The sequence below is a fragment of the Balaenoptera acutorostrata genome, chromosome 6, assembly GCF_949987535.1.
Source record: "Balaenoptera acutorostrata chromosome 6, mBalAcu1.1, whole genome shotgun sequence".
Classification (NCBI taxonomy): Eukaryota; Metazoa; Chordata; class Mammalia; order Artiodactyla; family Balaenopteridae; genus Balaenoptera; species Balaenoptera acutorostrata.
Genome location: NC_080069.1, coordinates 19,943,296 through 19,969,663, shown reverse-complemented (window position 1 = coordinate 19,969,663; position 26,368 = coordinate 19,943,296). Strand labels below are relative to the sequence as shown.

The 26,368-nt window shown below is 40.6% G+C and overlaps 1 protein-coding gene across 2 annotated transcripts in view; it reads left to right on the top strand.

Annotated features, from left to right (window-relative positions):
- SHC3 (SHC adaptor protein 3) overlaps positions 1 to 26,368 on the top strand; it is a 150,784-nt gene that overhangs the window by 22,153 nt on the left and 102,263 nt on the right. For both annotated transcript variants that reach the window (XM_007193520.3, XM_028161681.2), the window contains exon 2: positions 20,622 to 20,692. In XM_007193520.3, coding sequence (XP_007193582.3) covers positions 20,622 to 20,692 — 71 coding nt within the window. The remainder of the gene's footprint in view (positions 1 to 20,621; positions 20,693 to 26,368) is intronic.

The following is a 26,368-nucleotide window of genomic DNA, read 5'->3' as shown; positions in this document are numbered from 1 at the left end:
GGCCGCGATAGAGAAAGGCCCGCGCACCGCGATGAAGAGCGGTCCCCGCACCGCGATGAAGAGTGACCCCCGCTTGCCGCAACTGGAGAAAGCCCTCGCACGAACCGAAGACCCAGCACAGCCAAAAATAAATAAATAAATAAATAAATAAATAAGAAAATCCTTTAAAAAAAAAAAAAAAAAAAGATTTCCATGATGTTTTTTAGCCTTTATTTTTACTTATGCAAAATTGAGATCAGGTTCAATGATTCTCCAAATTATTCAGTATTATTAGAAGACTTTTTTTTTTTTTTTTTTTTGGCTGCGCCATGTGGTGTGTGGGATCTTAGTTCCCCAACCAGGGATTGAACCTAGGCCCTTGGCAGTGAAAGGGAGTCCTAACCCCTGGATGGCCAGGGAATTCCCTAGAAGACATGGTTTTTAAGGATTGCATAATATTCTATCCTATTAAAGCATTATAACTTAAACATTTTCTTATCTTTTAATATTTAGGCTATTTCCAATATTTATCACTATAAAAGCTTGGGTATCAATCATTCATTCATTTACTCAGTAAATCGCACTGAGTTTATACTCAGGCCCTGTACAGTTGCAGAGGGTACAAATTGGGGATAAAAAAACCAGATGTGGTCTCTTGCCTCATAGAGCTTACATTCTGGTTAGGAAGTCAGAAACAAATGAAATAAACAAGCTAATCAAATAAAGACAATTTAAAAGCTAATCAAATAATTTAAAAATACAGCCATGCCCAGAAGAGCCAAAATAATCTTGATAAAGAAGGAAAAAGTTAGAGGACTCACATTTTCTGATTTCAAGACAATATGATACTGGCCTAAGTATAGATATATAGATCAATGGAATAGAATTGAGAGTCCAGAAATAAATCCATACATTTATGGTCAATTTATTTTTGACATAGGTTCCAACACTGTTCAATGGGGCATTGTCTTTTCAGCAGATGGGCTAGGACAACTAGATATCCACATGCAAAAGAATGAAGTTGGACCCCTTCCCACATCATATATAAAAATAAACTCACGCTGGATCAAAGACTTTAAGAACTAAAACCACGAAACTCATAGAAAACACATAGGGGTAGATCTTTGTGATCATGGATTAGGCAATCGTTTTTTAGCTATGATGCCAAAAGCACAAACAACAGAAGAAAAATAGATAAATTGAACTTCATAAAAATGAAAATTTTTGTGCTTCAAAGGACACTGTCAAGAAAGTGAAAAGGCAACCAAAGAATGGGAGAAAATATTTGCAAATCATATGTCTGATAAGGGACTGACATCCAGAATATATAAGGAATTATTATAATTCAACATTAAAGACAAAAATAACCCAATTTAAAAAAATGAGCAAAGGATTTGAACAGACATTTCTCCATAAAAGACATACAGATGGCCAGTAATCACATGAAAAGATGCTCAACGTCTTTAGTCATTAGGGAAATGCAAATCAAAACCACAATAAGATATCACTTCACACCCACTAGGATAGCTGAAATAAAAAAGACAAACAATATCGAGTGCTGTTGGTGAAGATGTGGAGGAATTGGAACTCATATGTTGCTGATGGGAATGTAAAATGCTACACCTGCTTTGGAAAAAGTTTTGGTGGTTCTTCAGAATGTTAAACATAGAGTTACCACATGACCCAGCAATTCCACTCCTACGTATACACCCAAGAGAACTGAAAGCGTATGTTCACATGAAAACTTGTACATGAATGTTCATGGCAGCTTTCTTCATAATAGCCCCAAAGTGGAAATAACCCAAATGTCCATCAGCTGGTGAATGGATACAATGGAATAGTATTCACCTAGGAAAAGGAATGAAATACCAACACATGCTGTAACATGGATGAGACTTGAAAACATGCTGAGTGAAAGAAGCCAGACACAAAAGGGCACATGTTTATAATTCCACTTATATAGAATGTCCAGAATTGGCAATTCTGTAGAAATAAAATAAAAAGTAGATTAGTGGTTGCCAGGAGCTGGGGTGGAGAGAGGGCGGAGACTGCTAATGAGTCTCTACCCAGGTTTATTTTGGGGGTGACAAAAATGTTCTGGAGTTAAACAGTGGGGAAGATTGTACAATATTGTGAATATACTGAAAATGACAATTGTACATGTTAAAAGGATGACTTTTTATAGCAGATGAATTATATCTCAATCAAACAGAATTGCTAAAAATGTGGGCATGTTAAATAAAATGAGCCAGAGGGAAGAGGGGACTTGAATTCATCAAGCATGTGAAGTCTGAATGTCAGAGCAGTCATCTAGGTGAAGAAAGGAGGAAAGTGTTTTAGATAACAGGGCACAGCGTGAAAGGTCTCAGGAGGGGGGTGTGGGGGGGCCATGCCTCTTCTGATGGGCCCCTCATTATTTCCTTAGATTAGGTGAAAGAAACTAGGCATTAAAATGTAAATAAAATCTCATTTCCGAGGCAATGAAGTTCATTGTAAAAATTATGATTTTCAGGTAAATAGTAAAATGAAAATAAATCACATCCTGCAGAGTTGGCAAAGAGGAAGGGGAAAGGTGCTCTCACACATCATGAGCAGATATATAAATCGGTACAAGTTTTATGAAAAGCCAATTGAAATACTTATCACAGGAGTGTGTTGTGGATGAATAGTCAGTGTTCTGAATATAGTATAGGTAGCTTTCACTCATTGTGCCTGGCTTAATTAATGCCATTTGTTTAAAATCCATGCTGTCTCGTGTATTTCTCACAATAATCCCATTTTACAGATGAGGAAAAAGAGACTCAAAAAGGCTCAGTGGTTGGCTGCAGTTCACACAACCACGAGGTGGGTCTGTAACCTAGGGCAGTATGAATCCAAAGTCCACTCTTGTCTATCGAGCTGAATGCAGAAACATGCAAAGCTTCACAAGGCTTTGTCATTAGCCAGCCAGCAAAAGTGACATGTGCCTTTCTTAGAACTGTCTTCTTATGCTTTTAAAAGAACGGAAGACAGAGGAGTGAAATTTGAGGTCAGTGGTTTTTCTTGTTCATTTTTACATTGTAGCGCTTGGCACATAGAAACATTAAATACATGTTGAATTGTGTAATTATGGCATACTCGGCTTAAAAGAACACATGCCAGTTAACATACAGACTTAGAGATTAGGTGGCTAACTCATAGAATATATATTCATTTAAAAATTGTAATTAGTCATTGGGAAACTAAGTATGTGATTCAATTGGAAAACTATCAATTTACTGACCTTTTAGGAAATGCACCTGTAATCCCAATTGAATGTTACCTGTATCCATTTCCAGGATACTACTCTAGATGGGGAAAAATTGACACCTAGGTAAACTGGAGAAAATGTTGAAATTTATAGCAATAGTATTATAGTCTGCTTTTTTCCATTCCTGAATTTTTTTTAAAAAAAAACTTTTTATTTTGAAATAATTACAGAATATTGTCACAAATATTTGTGCTTTTTTACTCCTCTCTTCCTTTGCTAGGATCAGCATTCCCGTCCCCCACCTTGTTTTTTCATATTGTTCTTTAACTTAAAATACACAGTCTCAGACACTCACTTGGATTAATATAGCTAAGTGAAAAGGCTTATTTAACAGTCAAATATCTAAATTCCAGAATAATTTCAGGGAAACAGAATCAGAGAATGTTCAAGTACATTACATATCACAAACCATTGTAAATTGGTGCTAATAAGTGAAATGAAAAGTTAATGAAAAAATTATGATTCATGAGATTTCTGCATTATCAAATGAAGTGTTATAAGCTTTCTAGTTCTGATTACTGGAGGGATGTTGAAAGCATCTTTAACTTCGTTAGCCTTTAGTGAATACATTCACCAAACATTTATTTTGTACCCATTCCAGGTGAGGCATTAGGAATGCAAGGAGGAATAAAGACACAATCCTGCAGCTTCTTCTGGGTGACAAAATGTGTAAATGAGTGCTGGAGCCTTCACTGGGTTAGGGGACAATGATGCAGGGCACTAACTCGACATTTTGGAGGCATCCTGGGATGTGAGGGAATTGATAGGGAGGGATGGCGTGGCAATGACAAAGAGCCCTAAAGGTTTAAATTTTCTTCATTTTTAATTTTGGCAGTGTAACTTTGTTACATTCTCTGTGCAAAGCCTTGTACCGTGATAAAATGGTGAAAAGGCATCATGCAAACAGGCAAAGAGGTCCATGGCAGCAGAACACAAATAGCGCTCTCACACAATAAGGGATGTTATTACTTGAGGGGGGAAGGGCACTTTCTGGGTGCCTGATATTTGGTGTGGATCATTAAGGATTGGAAGGGATCTGAGAAGGGGAGGGGAGGAAAGAAGGGACTGCAGGCAGCAGTTCATTGCATATATGGACACAGGAGGTGTGAGAAGATGGAGTGGAGAAGGTGGTGATGAAAAATTCGGTTAGGTTAGGGGTATGGGTGTGGAGTTAGTGCATGAAGCCCAAAAGGCAGGTGAAGGACAGAACAATTATTTATTTATATTTATTACCTACTTTCGTGACTAGAATGGACCCTCAGTCAGTGCATGACCTCACCTATCCTGTTGGCTGGTGTCCTACCATCTGCTTAGACTAGTTCTGGCGCAGCGTGGGGGCTCTGCCAACATTTAGAGAATGAATGACGTGGTTGAAGAGTCTTCTTTGTCAATGACAGAGATAAGCTGTTGCATATAGTTGAGGTTCTTCCAATTCTCATTGCTGTACCATCAATCACCATATTTTGTGAATATATTACTATTTATTTATTCATTACACCATTGATGGATATTTGGTTTTCCTTCAGTTTGGGACTATTATGAATAGTGCTACTATGAATATTTTCGTACATTTCTTTTGGTGGCAGATGGATTTATTTCTCTTGGAGTGGAATTGCTGGATCACAGGGTATGCACATATTCAGTTTCAGAAGAAAATGCCAAACAGTTTTCCCAAGTGTTTGCCCTAATTTACACTCCTACCAGCAGTGAAAGAGTTCCTGTTGTTCCACATCCTCCCCCACTCTTGATATTATATTTTCCACTTTACCGCTAGGGTGGGTGTGTAGTGTGTGCATTGTGGTTCAATGAGCAGTTACCTGATGACTAATGAAACCGATCACCTTTCATTTGTGTATTTTCCCCTTGAAGTTACCTTAAAATGTAATGCACAGTTTAAGCTGGTATTTTCTAATACTAGCTTTAGTATCTGAAGTTAGTCAGTATTCTAGTCCAAAGGAGACAAAAGCCTCACCACCTTTCTTTTCTCTTCATTGCCATCCTCCCTCTGCTATGCTCCTTCTACCTTCCATAGGACTTTACATAGGACTTTAATTCCAGATTATTACATAGGACTACATAGGACTTTACATAGGACTTTAATTCCAGATTATTATTATATTAAGACGCAGCCATAAGATGTTTAGACTAAACAGTTAATTTCATTGATTATTAAATATTGCATCCTATTTCCCATTTCTTTTTCTAGGATTTATTTTTATTCTTGCTGAGTACAACCTCAAGTAATTCTTTCAAGAGAGTTTCTGTGCAGTAAACTTTCTGAATCTATGTGCATCTGAGAATGTTCTCTACCTGTCCCCCTCCACAGTGTAGTTTAGCTGGGTGTTGAATTCTAGGTTCAAAAATTATCTTCCTTCAGAATTTTGAAGATGTTGCTCCATTGTCTTTTTGTATCTGAAGTTGTGGGTGAGAGGTCTGCTGTCCATCTGCTCATTCTTTTATCTATGTATTCATGTATGTATGTATTTTAAACTGTGTTAAAATATACAAACAGAAAATTTACCATTTTAACCATTTTAAGTGCACAGTTCAGAAGGCATTAACTACCTTCACATTTTTGTGTCTAATTCTTTTTTAAGTAATTGAATGTTCATCTCCAACCCCCAAACTTTCTAGAATTTCTTCTTTATCTTTGTTCTGACATTACACCAAGATTTGGGAGTTTTTGTTCATTTGTTCTTTTAGTCTTTTTTTTTTTTTTGTGGGGGGGCTGCACTGTGTCGCTTGCGGGATCTTAGTTCCCCGACCAGGGATCGAACATATGCCCCCTGCAGTGGAAGCGTAGAGTCCTAACCACTGGACCACCAGGGAATTCCCTGTTCTTTTAATCTTGCTTAGCACTTGTTGGAACATTTCAAAGGAGAAATTGGGTCTTCTCTATTACTTCTCTGTATTCTGATGCCTGCATCTTATATTGATGGGTGTTGAAATGTCTGAATCTATCTTCAATGTCTTTAAAATTTTCTTTTACTCATCCCCAGTCTTTGTACTTTTATACTGTTGGTGTTTAGTGTGGTTGATCCCTCAGTCTCCATTTGCTCTTTCTACGTATGTAGCAGCAATGGATTTCAGGAACTGTGCCCATCTCTAGGTGTGGTCTTGATTACTCTAAGTTAGTCATTGTAATCACAATCCCCCTGTAAGCAGTTAGCCCAAGAACCAGGATGAAACCTGAACAAGGCATTTGCTTGGCAACATCCTCTTGATGCTGTCTGTGCTCATCATTGCTCCTGTGTCAGTCCTCTGCTGTGCACACAGTGTTTGGTCCACTGATATGCCCCTTCTTCTTCTTCTGCTTTCCATTGTAATTAGGGATTCACCTATTCTTTATAGCTCTTCTGCCAGTACTGGGGATCTGAGTGGAAAGGGGAGGCTGCAGTGTGCATGCAGGCAGCTAACATCATCCAGAACTTTTATCAATTTTTAAACAGAAAAAAATTTCTCATTCATAATATGAATGTACTTCCTTCTTAATTTCCTTGGCTTAGTTAAGCCTATTTGTATTTTGGGGTGATGCCCACTGTTAGGGAAAGGATATGTGTTTCCAGCTCTGCGTACCCATCATAAATGGAGTGAGAGCTCGTCTCCCACCCCAGAGAGCTGAGTCCTGTTCGGAGCTCAGCTCAGGTTCACACCAGGAAGTCCCTGTCTCTGTCAGATGCTTCACTGAGACAAAGGGAGCTTGTTATGTAATTTTTAAAAAATTACCAAAGCAATGAATACTTATGAACTTTGGAAAATATAGAAAGTATAGTTTATGGATTTTCAGGATGAGTTGATATTATATTTAAAAACCCAATAAGTATATTTAAAATATATATTTTAAAAAATGGTCAGAAAACAAATCCCCTTTAATCCCACAACATAAAGATATCCCTAGGCAGCAGGTGATTGAGATCAAGAGTTAGGGTCTGATATGACGTGATCTGGGTTCAAATCCTGGCTCCTCTGTGACCCTGTAAGATCAGCATTTCACCTTTCTAAGGACTGGTTTTCCAAGTGTGGCCTCTGACCAGATATCAGCATCAGGCCTCATGCAGACCTACTGAGTCAAAAACTCTACGATGGGGAGGGCCTAGCACTCTGGGCTCAACAAGCCCAGGTGCTTCTAACGTATGCTCAATTTTGAGAACCATTACTCTAAGCATGGTTTATTTCATTTGCCCTTTAGCTATGTAATTATTTGTAATTGCATAAGTAATACATGGGTACATTCTTGCTGAAAAAAATTATGTCACATAGATGAAAAAGCAAAAGTCCCTCTTCACAACAGTCAGGTATAAGATTCCTTCCCAGTGGTCACTGCAGTTACCAGTTTGCTGCCTGTTCTTGCAGATCATTTTGTCTGTGCATATACATGCATCTATACAGACATACATGCTACTAGGAATATGTAGTTTTGTGGGTTTTCCTTTTTCGGTGTTAACATAAATTGTATCATACTTTCCCAAAGTTATTATTATTATTATTATTATTTTACTTGCCTTGGGAATTTTTCAAAAACAGATCCATTAAAAAAATCACTTCTTGGATCAACCATGATTTAATTTCTTTCTAATACAATCACACAGTAAAAATCTTTGCACGTGTCCCCTCTTAAAATGTGTGAGAATCTCCCTCGAGTAATTTTCCACAAGAGAAGTTTTGGATCAAAAGAGAAGAGTGCACATCTAAATTTTTGAGGCATTCTCTGAAATGCTTGTACCAATTATGGTCCCACCAACAGTAACTAAGCACTGTTTCATCTCACTTCCACCAACACTAATGTCATTAAACTTTTCAATTTTTGCCAATTTTCAATTTCTTGTTGCGGTTTAAACTGCATAACTTTGAGTGCCAATGAAGTTGAATATATGTTCACATGTTTGGTGGTCACCTGGGTATGTCCTGGAAATTCCCTCTTCATACTCTGCCTCCGTTTCCACATTGTACAATGGAGCTAGTGATAGCACCTGTTGAGTGGGGCTATTGCAAGGATCACCGCTCAAAATGGTCAGCACCATGCGTGGCACATAGTGAGTGCTTAATACATGTTTGCTCTTAATGATTAACACTTTGGTATAATTACTTCCATTTTTTATATGTAGCTTTTGAAAGACCTGGTTATTACCATACTATATAGTTTTTAAAAATTGACTATGTTGCATTCTTTTCTCAGTATTTATACAGTCTTCATAAATATGTGATGATGACATAGTCCATCCAATAGCTTCACCACACTGACCCTCATCTCCTGAGGAGTGTTTAGTTTGTGTCTTCGTTGTTCTTGTAGTAAATAATAGTTGATAAAGCATCTTTGTGTATGAAGCTTTTTTAGGAGAGAGGATCATTAAGACCCATTCTTTATAATTTAAGCAATGAAGTTTCTGGAGCAAAAGAACAGAGCCTCTTTATATGTATAGAAAAATTATTTTCTATGTGGTTGTACAGATTAAAAATATTTTTATTATAAGGTTAATGCATCTACTCTTTTTGCACTTGTTACACACACACACACACACACACACATGTGAAAATCCAACCATCCTTAATGATATAAAATCAAAGTACGAGGCCACTTCTCTCCCTCAGCAGACTCCCTTGTGGCATGCCAGGTGTGTATCGTGTCATATCCTTTATCAGTATAAACACACACACACACACACACACACACACACACACACAGAGAGAGAGAGAAATGTGGATGTGTGTTTGATTAGGCAGAGAAAATATGAGTAAAAAGAAGGCATTTATCTAGATTATTATTATTTTTAAAAAAAAGACAATATTGCCCTGCTTTTTTTTTTAACATTTGCAGACTTTTTTTTTTTTTTTTTTTTTTATTTATTTATTTATTTATTTATTTATTTATTTTTGGCTGTGCTGGGTCTTCGGTTCGTGCGAGGGCTTTCTCTAGTTGCGGCAAGTGGGGGCCACTCTTCATCGCGGTGCGGGGACCGCTCTTCATCGCGGTGCGCGGGCCTTTCACTATCGCGGCCCCTCCCGTTGCGGGGCACAGGCTCCAGACGCGCAGGCTCAGCAGCTGTGGCTCACGGGCCCAGCTGCTCCGTGGCATGTGGGATCTTCCCAGACCAGGGCTCGAACCCGTGTCTCCTGCATTAGCAGGCAGATTCTCAACCACTGCGCCACCAGGGAAGCCCCAGACTTTTTTTTTTATGGTTTACCCTTCTATTAGTCAGGTTCATGGAATTTCAAGCTAGACTTTATCTTTCTTTAAATACCATCCTTTGCAGATGGATCCTCATGGTGAGAACTCAGATCTGCCCATGGTCCTGAAGAACAAGCACTAGGGCTCAGGAAACACCCCCAGCTCCCCCTGAAGGCCCAAGAAGGGTGGGCGCAGCTTTGAAAGTCTGGGTGTTTCTCAATGCCCTGAGGGTGGGCACAGTGGTATCTCTCTCTCCCCGAAGAGTGAGGAGCATATTTGTAATCTGAATATTGCTTGCCAGTTTGCGAAGCACACTACACTCTAACTAACCATGCAGGAGGCTCTGCCCCTCAGGTTCCGGAGGGCCCAAGCAACCAGCAAGAGTGGGATAAATTTCGGGGCCTGGGAGTTGTCGGTTCAGGGTGGCAGGTTTCAGTGAGCACTACAAACCTTCCCTGGCCTCTCTTCCTGCGAGTCCTGAGTGCCAGGCAGTTTTCTGTTGTTCTAGGACCCGGTCCCTAGGTCCTTAAATTCCTGCATCCCATGGGGAAGTTTTGCAATTCTGGCTCCAAAAATGTGTCCCCATACCCCAGACCCAATCACTCCCTAAAACTCCCGGTGGGGCAGGGAAAAACACAGCTGCTAGGACAATTCTGATGTCACCCTTGTCCTTAGACACTCAAGCCAAGGCTCTGGGTCTCCAGGTCTCTGTAGACCTCTGAGATGACAGCTCCTGGCTCTCCGGTTGAGGCGAGAGCCATCAGAATCAGTGGAGGGTGACAGACCTGTGACTAATCTTTCCCAGCTCATTTTTGGCTTCCTGCCCTTTCCGTTCATTTGTAGCTGGCTCAGGCACACAGTTGCCAAGAAACGTCTTTATCAAGACCCTCTTTTACAAAATAATGGCTTTTGTCTTAGTGCTATCGGCGGTTATCGCTCTTTTCTTATGTATTGAAGGCACAACATTTTCCCTTATTTTCCTCCTGCTCCGAATGAAGTGAGTTTTCTTTCAGGATCTTTGTAAGTTGCAGTTCTTTTTCTGATGGCTCTGGATTCTTGCCTACACACCCCATTATTTCTTTGAATTCCTTTTTAAAAAAATTTCTTTGAATTCTTGAACAAGCTGGCTCAGTTTATTCTATCAGTGACACTTATTTCTGTTATAGGAACTCTGTCTCCAACCCTAGATGTTTTTACTTTTAATGTTTCTCATCCAGAAAGCTGATTTTATTCTGAGCTCTTAAGTTATTATTGCTAATAATAGTGCTGTTTGCCCATATTCCTCTGTTTCCTGAAGAAATCCTTCAGACACAATTGGAAATACTTTATTTTAATATTGTGAACTTGGGCTTTCACAAAGTCCATTTACCAATGTTATGCCATCAGTTTCCTAAGATTTGGGATGTTTTGAGGTCCTACCTGGGGGCTGTGTCCAGGGCTTATTGAAGAAAACAGGAGGAGCCAAAAGCCACAAAGTTCTGGGACCCTCAAGGTTAGCTGGAGTTTGAAAAAAACAAAACACACTGAAACATATGCCATTTTTAGCTAAGTATGAACTGTAGCTGAGCCCTCAGCCCCATGTATGAAGGTACCCCTAGGAACCTGGCCTGAAGTGTACAAATAATATTACTGGTATCTTGAACCACATGTATGCCATGAGTTATGTGAAATACTTTACAGGTGAGTTTTATACTCACGGAAAATTCAGGACATAGATATTGAAATCACCGTTCTTGTTTAAGGAAAGCAAGGCTCTGGGAGATTTATTTCAGAAGACTAAGCCTTCAACTATTAAATGGAAAAACCAAGATTTGAACTTACATAGCCTGCATACAACACTGATCAGATAAAGTTCAGAAAGTTAGATCAGTCTTTATACAGATAAATCTCAGACCTAAGTGGACATCAAAATCCATAGAGAGCTTGCAGTAAGTTAGGGACTTGCATTTCTAACAAGTTCCCAGATGCTGCTACTGGACAGGGGACCACACATAGAGAGTCACTGCCTCAAATTCACAGTTCATATGGACAGTGCTTCGTGGTCTCTCCTTCAATTTCCTAGCAATTTGTCTTTCATCCTGGCTCTGGCACATTTCTTTTGCTGCCCCATGGTGTAGCTGTCAAAGGATGACCAGAAACTGTAAGGTCTTCAAAGGCACAATACCTGTTCAAATTCTCTCTACATGATCATCCTAACAGGTGCAGATAAGTGTTTATTAATTATGGCATGAATGATGTGGGGTCTTGTTACCTGTTGTTAGTAAACAAATGCTTATATTATTAATAGCTATGATTTAATGATTACTTAAGCATTTTACAGTCATTTAAGAGATGCTTCTTTGCTCAGTACCAGAAGCCTAAAAGGCAAATTACTCAGTAGATTAACAAAATATTGAAGATATAATGGACTTTTCTTCAGGTCTAGATGAACAACATCCCCATTTATGCGCCATGCTTGAAAATAACAAGCCTGGGCTTACCATAATTCCAAATGAAATTTGAAAGGGACCTCTAATAGGCACTGAAGCTAGAAATCACCAGGGTTAATTATTCATAAATTCTTCTAACCTCCTCTGGCCAGAAAGGTATGGGGACTGAGGAACAGTTACTGTTAACAGTGCAGCTCTCAGAAGCTGCGTTGGAGCTTGTGACTCCTAGAGAGTAGACAGTCCAGGCAATTCCACCAAAACTCCCAGGTCTGACTTGGCCTGCCTGGGATCACGCACCCATCCTTGACCAATTGCTGAGGCTGGGGGATGGAATTCAAAGACACACATGATAGGAATAGCCTACCTGAGAGGTGTGGCTGGTTTCACTAACCACTTCACTTTCCATTGTGTTATCAGAACAAGGTAGCTCTCCAGAAGATTCAGGAGGGCTGTTCCAGATCCCTTGTAATTTGAGATACCAGATGACCTTGATCACTTTGTGATCAATTCTACATCATAGCTTGGAGGTCCAATTTTATTAAGCATGGTCTTTTTCTTTTGGTGGAAAATACTTTTATTTTTTCCTCATTTTGTAATTGTATGTTTAATAAATGAACATGTTTTTGTTATAAAATGTCTAACTAATGTAGAAGTATTCAGGGATAATACTCCTTCCTAATCATTCCTCCTTTCCAATGCTCTCCCCAGCAGTATCTGCGCCATCTTTGTCTCCTCTCTGTGCCCTTATGTCTTCAAAGGTGGACCCAGTGAACCAAGCATCCTTTTGTTCACACCCTTAAGTGGTCCCCTCTCCTTGAATCTGGGCTGACACTGTGACTTGCTTTAACCAGTAAAATGTGGAGGAAGTAACAGTGTTTTTTTGAGACTAAGCTTAAATCATTAAAAAAATGGCTGCCTTTGGAACCACAGTTTGGATGTGCCCTAAGTGTTTAACTATACATTTATTGATCAACATTTGAGGAAGGGGTTCAAATTTTCACTCTTTAGAGGCAATGAAGTAATGAATATTTTGCATGTACAATTTCATGCACTTATGCATGAATAGAGACCTACAAATAACATTACTGGGTAAAAGGCAAGCACATTTTCCATATCCATGGATATTTCCAAATAGTCTTCCAAAAAGTTTTCACCAAATTACACTTGTTACAAGACTGTGTGACAGGGCCCATTTTCCTGCTTCCTCACCCAACTCACTATTCTGCTGGGTGAAAAATTGTATCTCTTTCTGGTTTTAATTTCTTATTTTTTATTTTAATTTCTCTGATCCATCCATCTGGGCACTTGTCTTTACAGATGCATGTTGGCCAATTGTCTTTCTTCCTCTGTGAATCTTCTGTTTGTATCCTTTGCCCATTTTGTCTATTAAGTTGATGGGCGTGCTTAATTTTTTTGTCTGTTTGTTTTGGATTTTTCTCAGTCTTTCACTTGCCTTTTCATATTGTTTATATCATTTGTCTTTTTCTTCAAAAATGACTAATTTTCATGAGCTCACTTATGGCCTTTGAGTTTTAGGTCTTTTGATAGATATATAATTTTCTATTTCTTGTAATGTTTCAATAATTTTATTTCTTAGCTTTAGCTCTTTAATCCTTTTGTGATTACTTTTGTGCATGGGGTTAGGTGAGCATTTTGGAGAGGGCATGCCTTTCATACATAACACACACCTTATACACCATACACAACAGCTGTGGGCAGGGCTGTCTAGATAGATCTTTTCCTAATGTACAGCTAGTCAAATCCTCACACCTACTGACTGGCTTATCTTTTCTTTAGTGACACCCACAGATCTGTATACCTTTTTCTTCTCGGCCCCATTCTAGTCCCTTGCATGATTTGTCTATTCCCATGTCAATATCACATAATTTTCACCAGTTACTTTTCATTTTTATTTTCTTCAGAAATTTCTTTGTGTTCTTAAGGATCCTCCTTTATGATATAAGTTTTGGAATTAATTTTTCTAGTTTTGAGGGTAAAGTCCTGTTGGGACTTTAATTGGCATCACAGTGAAATTATAGATGAATCTGGAGGAGGATTGGCATGTTTTTAGTATTAAATCATCCAATCCAGAAATCATGGTATGTCTTTCCATATAAGCATGTTTTAAAAAATTTACTCATCCTTCATTAAAGTTTTTTTTCAACTTAATCTTACAAATTTCTTGTTTATTTCATGTTTCTTGTTTCTTTTGATTGTAAATGGGATATTATTTCCCTGCTGTCTTTTGTTAGCATTTGCCTGATTTGAATCTGTTTTATCTTCTTAGTGTTTTCTTTGTCACTTTATTTAACACACATATATCTTTTTTATATCTTTATTGGGGTATAACTGCTTTACAATGTTTTGTGTTAGTTTCTGCTGTACAACAAAGTGAATCAGCTATATGTATACATATATCCCTATATCCCCTCCCTCTTTAGCCTCCCTCCCACCCTCCCTATCCCACCCCTCTAGGTGGTCACAAAGCATCAAGCTGATCTCCCTGTGCTATGCAGCAACTTACTGCTAGCCATCCATTTTACATTTGGTAGTGTATATATGTCAGTGCTACTCTCTCACTTCATCCCAGCTTCCCTTTCCACCCCGTGTCCTCAAGTCCGTTCTCTATGTCTGCGTCTTTATTCCTGCCCTGCCACTGGGTTCATCAGTACACACATATATTTTTAATCAGTGTGAAAGTCTTTGACCTTTAATTAGTGGGTTTGATCCATTCATGATTGTTGTGACCAATGAGGTGTTTGGACCTATCACTGATGTTTTTTTTTTTTTTTTTTTTTTAAGAATTTCACTTTTATTTATTTATTTATTTATTCTTGGCTGTATTGGGTCTTCGTTTCTGTGCGAGGGCTCTCTCCAGTTGCGGCAAGCGGGGGCCACTCTTCATTGCGGTGCGCGGGCCTCTCACTATCGCGGCCTCTCTTGTTGCGGAGCACAGGCTCCAGACGCGCAGGCTCAGTAGTTGTGGCACACGGGCTTAGTTGCTCCGCGGCATGTGGGATCTTCCCAGACCAGGGCCCGAACCTGTGTCCCCTGCATTGGCAGGCAGATTCTCAACCACTGCGCCACCAGGGAAGCCCACTGATGTTTTGTTTAATGTTTATTCTTTCCCTTTCATTTGTGCATTTTAATTTTTTCCCTTCTTTTTGCTGGTGGGGCTATTTAGTTTGGAAGTTGATCATTTCATTCTTATTTTTACAGTGGCTTGGCTTACAATTTTTTACACATGTATGTAAACTTATATTTTTCTACTGCTACCTAGAATTAGTTCTGGCCCTCCGTTCACAAAACACAACTGCTTCCTTCATCCTCTTCAACCACTGTTTTTTATCTGTCCCCTACCAGCCATGTTGAGGTCTTCTGAGACTTTAGCTCCCCATCATTGTAAAAAAATATTTAGAGTTATGCATCAATAATTATTAAGGCATAAGGCGTACCTGTAAATTTTTTTGATTCTTTTCATATCATTGTTTCTCGTAGCCCACATCCTTCTGTTTTTTGTATTCCTGTTTTCCTGGAATAATTCTTTCAGAGAGCATCTGTGGGTGGTTAACTTTCTGAGTCTTTGCTTTGCCCTCCCACTTGAATGGTAGTTTGGATGGATATAAGATTCTTGGCTTAGTACTTCTCTTTTTCAGTCTTCTGATGTTATTTGTTTTCATGTATTTGATGCTGAAAGAGAACTTTCTTTGTAAGTAACCTATTTTCTTTCCCCCTCATGGAATGTTTTCAGGATGTTTCTCTCTTGGTCCTTTTGTACTGAAATATGAAAAAAGTGGATCTTTCTTCATATTTCTTCTTGAGCCTTGTAGCCTCCCTACAACACTATAAATTTTACTCTCTTTGTTCTTAAATATTTCTTTCCCTCTACTTTTTCCTTTTCTTTTCCTGGAATTCCTGTGAGGCTGATGCAGGGACTTCTGCATCTAAATTCCACGAATGTACACTCTCTTTTGTATTTTAATCTCTTTGGCACTAGGAGGTTGTCTTCAGTTCTGGGAGGTTTACTAGGCTCCATTGTCCAGGCTTTCACAATTCTTCAGTTTTGTACATCTCTGGAGCCCATTGATTGAATTTTCTATATAGTAAAAACCAGGTAGACATGGGAAGGAAAAATCAAACTCTCATTCCCTGTGGTTACCAAAACTTAGAAAATAATGCCTTGGAATACACTGAAGAAGAAAAGTGTAGGATATATATATATATAATAAAATCAGAAAGTCTTATCAAAGGCAATAAATAATATCTGAAATGGAAACAACTCTCATGTTTACGGATACAAAAACTTAATAATAAATGTAAGTTCTCTTCAAGGTAATATATAAAATTTTGATTGTAATCCAAATAGTTTTTGAGGGCAGGAGAACTTGACAAAATGATCTTCAAGTTCTCAAGGAAAAATACATAGAAGAGACACAGAAATTGACAAATGACATAGAATAGAGTTTAGGTAAAAGTTCATAGAGAAACAGGAATTTGATATACCACAAAATTGGCACTTCAATCCAGGAAGACATGGATGAATTATTAAATCAGTGGTACTGATATAAGTAGTAGTCCATTTGGAGACTAGTATTATAATTCCTGTCATAGCCTGTATAGACAAATTCCAAATAGATAAAAAAGGTAAATGAAAAACATTAAAGTGAATGTATAGATAAATAAATGATAAATATTGTTAAAATAAAATTTGGGAGAATACTGTAAGAATCTAGGGACACAAGACCTTCTTAAGCAAGACAGGGCATTCCAAAGCCATATAGAAAAGGATAGACATGTGATCACAGTAATTATTACCATATTTCTACAGTAACAATTCTTTTAGGTAAAATGTAGAAACTGACCATCAAAAGAAAAATAACTGAATGGGAGATTAATATCACATTAATTTATAAGAAAAAGATAAAGAACTTAATAGAAAATTGGGCCAAAGATATGAATAGTCAATTAACAGAAAAAGAAGTGCAAATAGCCAATAAACAAATGAAAAAACTACATAATCTTATTAGATATCAAAGAGATTCAAATTAAAACAAAACAAAAAAAAGAAATCTTTGCCCATGAGAGGCAAATGTTCAAAACACTGATGCTGTCCACTGTTATGAAGGATAGAGAAATAAACTTTCTTAGACATTGGTGCTGAGAGGACAAATTGCTACAGCCCCTTGGGAGGGTAACTCAACTCAGCGATGTTGGTGGTGGTGTTCACGTAGCACTGCAAATGTGGTGATGGTGGTCATCATATAATTCCCTGAAGTTGGTCATGGTCTTCATATAACTGTGACAGCAGTGGAGGTACTGACATATCTGTGAAGGTGGTGGTGGTAATCATATAACTCTGAGAATTTAGTCTACATGTTACTCTGCTACATTTGTCATGGGATTCACATGGCTTTGTGTTAGTGTTGGTGGTGGTATTCACAAGAATCTGTGACATTGGTTGTGGTCACATTCATATAACACTGCAGAGTTGGCTGTGTTATTCAAATAATTCTGCAAAGTTGTTGGAGGTATTCACGTGACTCTGCAATGATCAAGGTGATAGTATTCATCTAACTCTTCAATGTTGGTCATGTTATTGGTTATTCTGTGAAGTGGGTGCAGGTGGTCTTCACATAACTCTGCTGTGGTGGCCATGATATTCACATAACTGCGATGGTGTGGTGCTGATGATATTCAGTTGATGTTGGATGTTGATTATGGTATTTATACAACCTGTGGTGTTGGTTGTGGTAGTCACATAACTCAGTGGTTGGGTTGGTGGTAGTCTTCCCATAACCTCATCATTGGCTGTCTATTCCTAAAGCTCTGTGACTTTGGTCACAGTATCCACATAGCCCTGTCATGGTGGGGGGTGTTTGCATACACATAATCAGCAACTGTGGTAGGTGCGTTCATGTGATTTTATGATGTTGTTGCTGATGTTATTTCCATGGCTCTGTGGTTGGCCAGGTGTTCACATTTCACATACTACCATGGTGGGGACAGAGGTGGTGTATGATGAGGCAACCCAAGATGGCTGTTCTCTTGTTCTCTGTGCATTCCCTGCTTGACCAGTACTAGCTTCACTTACACCCTACTCACATGACTGACCTTCTTACACATTTCCCCTCAGCCCCAGCTAGTGATCATTCTAATCTTTAGATCAGGGCATCTCCACTGTGATAGCTTATCAAAGGGGCGGTGAGGGATGTGCTCCTCTGCTGGTTTCCCTGGTAACTGATTGCCAACCTGATGTGAATTCCCCCTATAATTGGTAACCTCCCTCTCCCCCGGGAGTGAAGACTACTGCCATGTCCTGCCCGCCCTCTGCTGCACGTGGTGGGTTGTCACTCTAGGACCTTGCTTCAAACCTGTAAGATCCCCCTATCCTTTAAATTGCTTATGTCTCTGTCACTGATTCCGAGCTCTTTCTTGGGTCTTGAGACTGGGCAAGTGCAGGGCTTGCAGGCCTGTAGGATGCAGCCCAACAGGTGGTATTCAAATAACTATGTGGCAAAAGTCGTGTATTCACATGACCCTGCAACACTGGTGGAAGTTGTGTTCACAGACGCTGTGAAATTCATCACAGTATTCCTATAACCCTAAGACGTTATTTTGTTATGGTGTTGGCATAACTGTACAACATTTGTGTTGCTACTCACATATCTTGTGTTGGTGGTGATGGTGTAATTCAGATAACACCAGGACTTGGTCATGGAATTTACATAGCTCTATGACAATGGTAGTGTTGGCATTAACATATCACTGTGAGGTAGTGATATTCCCATAACTGAGAGAGCGTTTACAGAATTCACATTATGCTGTGGTGGTGTTGATGGTATTCACATATCTCTGCAATGTTATAAAGTGGTCTTCAATAACTCTGTGACAGCGGGCATAGTAATCAGATGATCTGCAGTGGCCATGTCATATTCACACATCTGCAATGGTGGTTATGGGGTTTCCCTAAGCCTGTGACCATGCATGTGGAGCTTGCATAACCCTGCAATGGTGGTGGTGTTGGTAGTCATATATTTCTGAGAGATACTGACACAACTTTGCCACTTTGGTGGAAGTAATTACTTCACTTTGTAATGTTGCTGGTGGTGGTATTCACCTATCTCTGGGATGTTGTTGTGATGCTCACATAACTGTGACAGTGTTGGGTGTGGCAATCCTATAACTCGGCAAAGTGTATTGTGGTCTCCACATATCTTAGTGACAGCGGTCGTCATATAACTCTGCTGTGATGGTGATGGCATCCACACAACTCTATAATAGCAGTGGTGACAGTCACATAACCATGCACTGTTGTTCATTGTTTTCATGTGACTTGTGACATGGTTGCAGTATTTTCATAATTCTGCAATGTTGGTCATGGTATTCATGTAACTTTGTGATGATGTTGCATAAGTCTTCGACTTTGCTGGTGCTGGTAGTCATATAACCCTGCGATGTTAGTCTTCATATTCACATGATTCTGTGATGTTGTCATTTTAATCACATGACTCTGCAATGTTAGTGGTCGTCTAATTCGTATGTCTCTGTGACCATTCATGGTACCCACATAACTGATGGAGGTGACAGTATTTAAAAAACTCTGTGACTGTGCAGTGGTTAGAGTAATAGTCACATTTCAGAGAAGTTTAAAGTTTTGTTTAAAGTTATATAAGAATATATGACAGAGCCAGGCTCAAATTCAGGCTTTCTGAATAATTCAAATGCAGTCTTTTCTGTACTATACCATGAGATCTCTTCCTGCTAAGTCTAAATTTAAAGGCATTGGTATAAAACATCTGTACCGTCAAACTCCCCAAGGGCTTTGGAACACAAATATTCTATCTTTTCCACTCTAGTGGTTGTCTATAGCTTTAGTTGTGGCCATATATTCACATATACACATACATTTTCACGTGTAAAACTGATAAAAAATTTAGCTACAAATTTAGATGTGCAAGTTGAAATTCTGAAAATTTATGTTAAATAATGCAGAAGAGGTCTTTCTAGTAAACCAAAATAAAGCACCTTTGGGGTAATCTATAGTTTATTCATATAACCCAAAATACATTTATTAAATAATGAAGTTTAATGTTGGCCAAAATGTTGGTATTATAGTGTTTTCATTCTTTCTTTAAACTTATAAACCTCTAGAAGCTTTGTAAAGGACTAGAAATGTGATGCTGGAATGTTGGGGTTTGGGTGGTGGTTACATGAGAGGTACATGTTTAACCAGTCACTGAATTATACATTTAAGATTTCTGGGGACTTCCCTGGCAGTCCAGTGGTTAAGACTTCGCCTTCCAATGCAGGGGGTGCGGGTTCAGTCCCTGGTTGGGGAGCTAAGATCCCACATGCCTCACGGCCAAAGAACCAAAACATAAAACAAATTCAATAAGGACTTTAAAAAAGGTCCACATCAAAAAAAGTCTTGAAAAAAACAAATTTCTGCATTTTACAGCATGTTAGTTATACCTTGACAAAAGTTTTCGAAAATGTATTTCTAAAGAAAGTGAAAATACTAATGGGTTTCAGAAAAGTTAAGCATAGTGTCAAATGTCAGCACTCAGGGTATTTGCTGATGGGTGTGAGTTATTACTTTTATTACTTTTATAGAAACAGAACAAAGTGTCACCATGAATAAAAAGTTAAAATGTGGCTAAGAAATATGTATGCCTCCCAAAATGCCCTTGTTGTAGTTAGGAATTGTCTCTTCATGTCAGTTCTCAGTGCTCATGATTTACATTTTCTCCCCTTGCAGTACTTGGGGTGCATTGAAGTTCTTCGCTCAATGAGGTCACTTGACTTCAGTACAAGGACACAAATTACCAGGTAAGCCCTCTTGAAAATGGACTCCTGTGATTTTACTTTGGAAAGGAATGCTTTCTGAGATTAACAACTAGAAATTTCCAGAGGGGAAGTGTGCCCCTTGAGTGCTGGCGACTGGTGACAGGGAGTCAGGACCCACTGTTTCAATTCTCTCTAGTGTTCATCCATGTTTGTGACACGTGTGTCTTAATACAAGCCCCCTGATGGACACTCTCCACTTCTAAGCTCTTTTTATAATTAAGCTGCAGACAAATGGAGTGTTTATGTTTGTTTCTTTAATAAATGAAACTCTAAGACCAGATTGATATTTTAAAATCAACTGAACTGTGTTATTTCTTTTTAAAAAGAAAATCAAGATGTCAGAGAGAATTTCCAACAGTATACACAGAGAGTAAAATGTGTAGAATTGGAAGTAGAAATCTTAATGGGAGTAGTAATTTAGAAAGCTGAACAATTCTTTTAAGGTGTCAGTGGTTTTGAACAGGTTTATATATTCTCCAACATCAACTAGATTTTAAACTTCTTGAGGGTCAGTTCTGTTTTTGACCATTGTTTTAAAAAAATTCACAGCCTAGTAGAGCGTGTACCTTTAGAAAAATGCCAATTTCAAGTCATCTTGAAGAAGAGAACCAGAAAGCTAGGACTGGGTCTGTGAAATAGCTACATTTCTGAGGGCGATGAGCTTATATTGCTTTGGCAGTCATGGAATTGTTTAATCTAAATAGTGATCTCAGAAAATGCCTCATTTTTATTTCATTCAAATCTCTCTATTGGATATCTTTGGATTAGCAAGCCAAAAAGTAAAGATTGAGCTTTAGAAAGCAGTTATTTGTAGTAATTAGCTACTCAGTAATGTACATTGCCTCAATTCCATGCTTTAAGCACAACAATGAAACCTCTTCTTGCTCATTGAAGAAATTCGTGTTCAGAGGGTTGATGTTCCCCTTCTCTCTAAAGCAACTCAAGACACACATATTGGGAGCACACAGACAGTAGTAAACTACACCAAGGGAATAATCCATCTCTACATATTTGTACAAAATGGTTTATGGAATTTGCCAAGGCAAAAGAATGGTATTTTGAAGTGAGAGCATTTAAAAGAAAAGTTTGAATGTTTAATCAATGATTCATTCATCTCAGCCATGAAAAATGCACGTGCCGTGTGGGGTGGGCAGAGTGCTTGGCCACGGGTCTGGGGATACTGGAACCTGTGACACTGGTCACCTTCTCGTGGATGGTGGCAGTTGTTTTTTTTTTTTACTTACAAAAAATTGAAGTATATTTGATTTACAATGTTGTGTATGGTGCGTTTTTTTTTAAAGAGAATTGTCGACCATTTCTACTGAATTCACTTTATAGATATTAGAACTTCTGAGATGATTTTATGTCATTTTAATTCTTCTGATGTATTTATTGAGTGTTTATTGTCGCTGTGCACATGCAGCATGCTGGCCAACTTGGGCCGTCCTGCTTTGTAAGACCTCCTGGTTTTGGGGGAGAAAGATGCACATGCAAATGACGGAGGGGCCTGCTCCTCAGGAGTGGAGGTGGGTGGGGACCAGTGAGCACGCCCAGTGTGCCCTTGGATGAAGGTCTCAGCACTATTTGAGAACACCTATAGTAGTGGTAGAAGAAAGCCGTGGAACAGATATCCAATCCTATTCCATTTAGATTTCATCAAAGGTACAGCAATGTAATGGGCCGAGTGGAGTGACATTCTTTGACTCAGAAAACTTGGTCTTGCATTCTGGTTATACCATAATTGCTTTGGGTTTATTAGACTTTTAAGAAAAAATCAATTTATTTATCTTAACTGAAGTACAGTTGATTTACAATTTTGTGTTAATTTCTGCTGCACAGCAAAGTGATTCAGTTATACATATATATACATTCTTTTGGGTTTATTAGATTTTTGAAAACTATGTTTGCTTCTCTTTATGATGCTTTCTATTGTTTGCCTCATTTTTATCATGTGACATGTTTCTTATTTTAGTTAATAGCCAGAGACCACTTGTAGGAAACAATTTGACAAGTCAGCATCAGAAAGAAGCCTTTGCACTCAGGACAGGAATGCCCAATGATGTCCTGTAGACGTGGTATATTTTAAAGCCTACGTGGTAGCTGAGTGTTAAACACCCTATGATTAAACTCTACCACCGAGGTTTACTTTATATACTAAAGTCATTCTTGAAAGGTTGTAGGGAACTCTCATGTAATTTTTATATTAGGCCCTAGTAAAACCTGTTTCCAAAGCTTCTTAGCCATGCCTTTCATAAAAATACATATATATATATATCTTTTATAAGGAAACAACCAATCCCTACTCAGCTGTTCCACTATTTCAAGGTTCGGATGTGTCTTTTAGAGGTTCTGACAGCCAAACCAGGTGTCCTTTTGCTGGGGTCAGTTTAGTTTTATGCTGTTCCTGAGTCGGGGTTCAGATTGATTGTGGTACTTGCAATCACACCAGCATTGGATTACTGATCTTTTACTAATAGGTCACTTTAAAAACTACCCGGGAGCTGCCATTGATGGTGACGGTTAATGGCCTTGCCCTCCTAGCGCTCTGGGCAGAGATGCTTGGTGACTCGTTCACAGTAATCAGTGCCCGCCGTATGGAGGAGACGGCCTGTATGTGGAGCCCAGCTCTGCTAATTTCTACCCCAATCGTTGTTGTGGGAAATAGAACAATTTCTATATCTGATGCCCACAGGACAGGCCCTGGCAAAAGGGCAGCCTTGTTTAAGTGTTTGCTCCGTCCTGTTGCCTGAGCTTGTATTCAACACGTACTGGGACACAAGACCCCTGTGTCCAAAGAAGTGAGTGTTGGCAAGCATGGGGGCATTTGAGGGCATATAGATCGTGGCCTCGACAGCCACTGCTTCCCCGGGTCAGCCTGCCGGTGGGGTACATGGAGGAGTTGAGAGACTCGGTATTTGTGAAAGTCTGCCCAGGGGACAGATGCACACCAGAAGAGGAAATAGCTTCTGGAGAAGAACTAGCTTCCCAACGTGCCCCTGGTCACACACCCGGCATGGCCTCGCAGAGAGCGAATCCCTTGAGCTCCTTCCCCGCAATGTGCCCTCTGTCCGGGAAGACTTCCTACTCCCTTATGACGAGGCACTATTAAGGCCATACAGGAATCCCGCTGCCGAAGGTGGGCCACTCCAGAGCCTGTGGCAACTGCCCTCTGCTCCCTGCCCCGCCACCAGGAGCACCTCACAGTCCTTGAAACCCACAAGGGACTGTTCTCCCCGCATGGATTTCACACCGTGCTGCGCAGCCCCTGAGGGCCTCGGGGGAGGGTCTCAGCTTGGTGTCACCCTGGGGAAGGTGGGGGTCCCAAGCAGGGAGGACCCAGCTCCCCAGTCAGAGGTCAGTCAGAGACCTCGGCTTTCATCTGAGTTCAGCCACTGGGTCTCCACACGAGGTGACTGTGGCACAACGCTGATGGCCACTGCTCCAGCGACTGGCCACTCTGCCCACGGGCCACACCTGCGCTTCCCTGAGAAGTCCACTCCTGCGACTTCTCTCACCTTGCCTTGGGGGAGGGGTTGAGCTGAGTTACTGTACTTCCTGTCGGAGCGAGGTGTGCCTCATCAGATGGGGCCCACTCTGGGGAGATCGTGCTCTCGGCCTGACACTTGGAGAGCAGCCTGTTGGGCCGCCCTGCGGGGCGACAGGAAGCTCCCACATGCTGTGGTCACGGGAATAGTATGGCCTTACTTTCTTTCCCCCATCCCGTCTGCTAATCTTTATTTGATTTATCCTGTTAAATTTTATCTATTATTGGAAATCACCTTAAGCCGTTTTTAGGGCATGGAAGGCTATAAATATATACGCAGTTAAACCCAGAGCACTCAGCAAGGTGGTCCTTCTCCAACAGTAAGTGTGAATATCTGACGTGTATTTTTGGTTCTAAACGACCCCAGCTGACCTCCTGCACCGCTTGGACTCTTCCGATAACTGCTGAGTTTGCTTTCTACTCAGGCCCACGTAGACACGTGGGCTCCGTGTACATGGTTTTGCTACACTTCCTGGGTGAGCTCCTGTTAATAAAATGTTGTCCAGGGCCCAAGACAAACCTGCTTTTCCAAATTGTAGAGAGTAAACAGTTGGATCTAGTTAACGGTTTTCGTTTCCCTCATTTTAAAGTTGTCATATTTTCGATGGGCCCTGAAGATACTGGTTTGGCCCAGACCTTGGCCAGCACTGCCCGTGGATGTGACCACCTCCTAGCATTCCGCTTCGCCTCCACACGCTGGAGGGTTCTGCTTTGGAATTGGGGCTTTTCAAAAATTCCCCAGGAACATGCATAAAATCCTTCTGGTTTGAAACCAAACTCAAAATTTGTAAAAGGAGAGCATTCTTCTTTGGGGAAAGTATTTCCTTCTGTTCTTATTCAACCTATTGATGCGGTCTCCGGAGACTTTTATCGCGGATGCTAGCACATGTGTTGAAGTTCAGAGTCACCTGGCCACGACCTTCTCACGTTACCACAGCCCGAGGAGGCAGAGTGAAATGGACACCGAATCAGCCGTGAGCTGGTGAGTGGGACTGAACGCTGTGACATTGGGATCTTCTCCGTCTGACGTTTCATGCGGGGACTTTGGTTAGAAGGTAGATGTGTGACCACGTGGAATTGGTCTGACAGTACTGGGCACTGTGATAGCTGCAGGGCTGTGAGTTTGAACAAAATAGCCGGCACAGCCTGGAGGCGGGAGGGAGAAGGGAGCCCGGAGAAGAGATGTTCAGAATCACGGGTGCTCCTGTTGCAGTGAGAATGGCGGCCTGGCTTGCAGGGGTGTTTCTCGCCAGTCGGGTGCATGGAGGGGTCCATCCTCAGCCTGAAGGAAGGCAAGTCAGACGGCCTCGGTGCAGCGTCTCCACTCTGTCCACCCTCCCTTCCCCGAGTCGACCTGGCAAGCTTGGTAACACTCACTCCTCCAGTCACTTCTGGCTCAGTGCTCTCAAAAAAAAGAGAAAAAGGCCCAGGTAAAACCTGTCACCATGCGGTCCTTCAGCTGCATCGAGTCCCCGCACGTCCTCATCCGTGTGCATCCGTCCAGCCGCAGTGCATCTCCCCTCGTGTACTTGAAGGCCCCCCGGCACCGTGCGCCCTCGTTGGACTTCCTGCAAGAGAGGGGCCGACCAGGCTGCGGGCCGGGTGCCCTGGCCCCCTCGCCCCACACCATATCCACTGCAGCCCTTCACCGTCTCGCTTCAAACATTTGTGTTGTGTGGCCATTTCGTCACCAGTTCGTGGGGATTGGAGCCGTGCACAGGGTGTGGTTTGGGAAAAGGCCATATTTACTAACAAGATATTTGTGTTGTTCGTGGAGGCTTTCCCATCCTCAGGGCGGCATTCAGCCTGTGAGGAGCTGCGGGGGCAGAAGATGGGTGCAGAGGAAGAAGGGCAGGTAAGGCGTTGGACACCTCTGCCTCTGGGAGAACGGCACACGGTCCAGGGAATGACACGGGGTCTGGTTGTGCTACCCTGAACAGTAGAAAGATGGAAACACCCAGGAAGGGGGGGGGGCTCTGAACGTCCTCTTTTCAGGTTTGGGGTGATCGTTCCCTCTTGGACTGTGGCATGGACTCCACACGCTGCACCAAACCGGCAGGACTTCGGTTCTGTGGCTTTCTCACTTTGCAGGCTGAGAGGAGGAATTTGGAAGG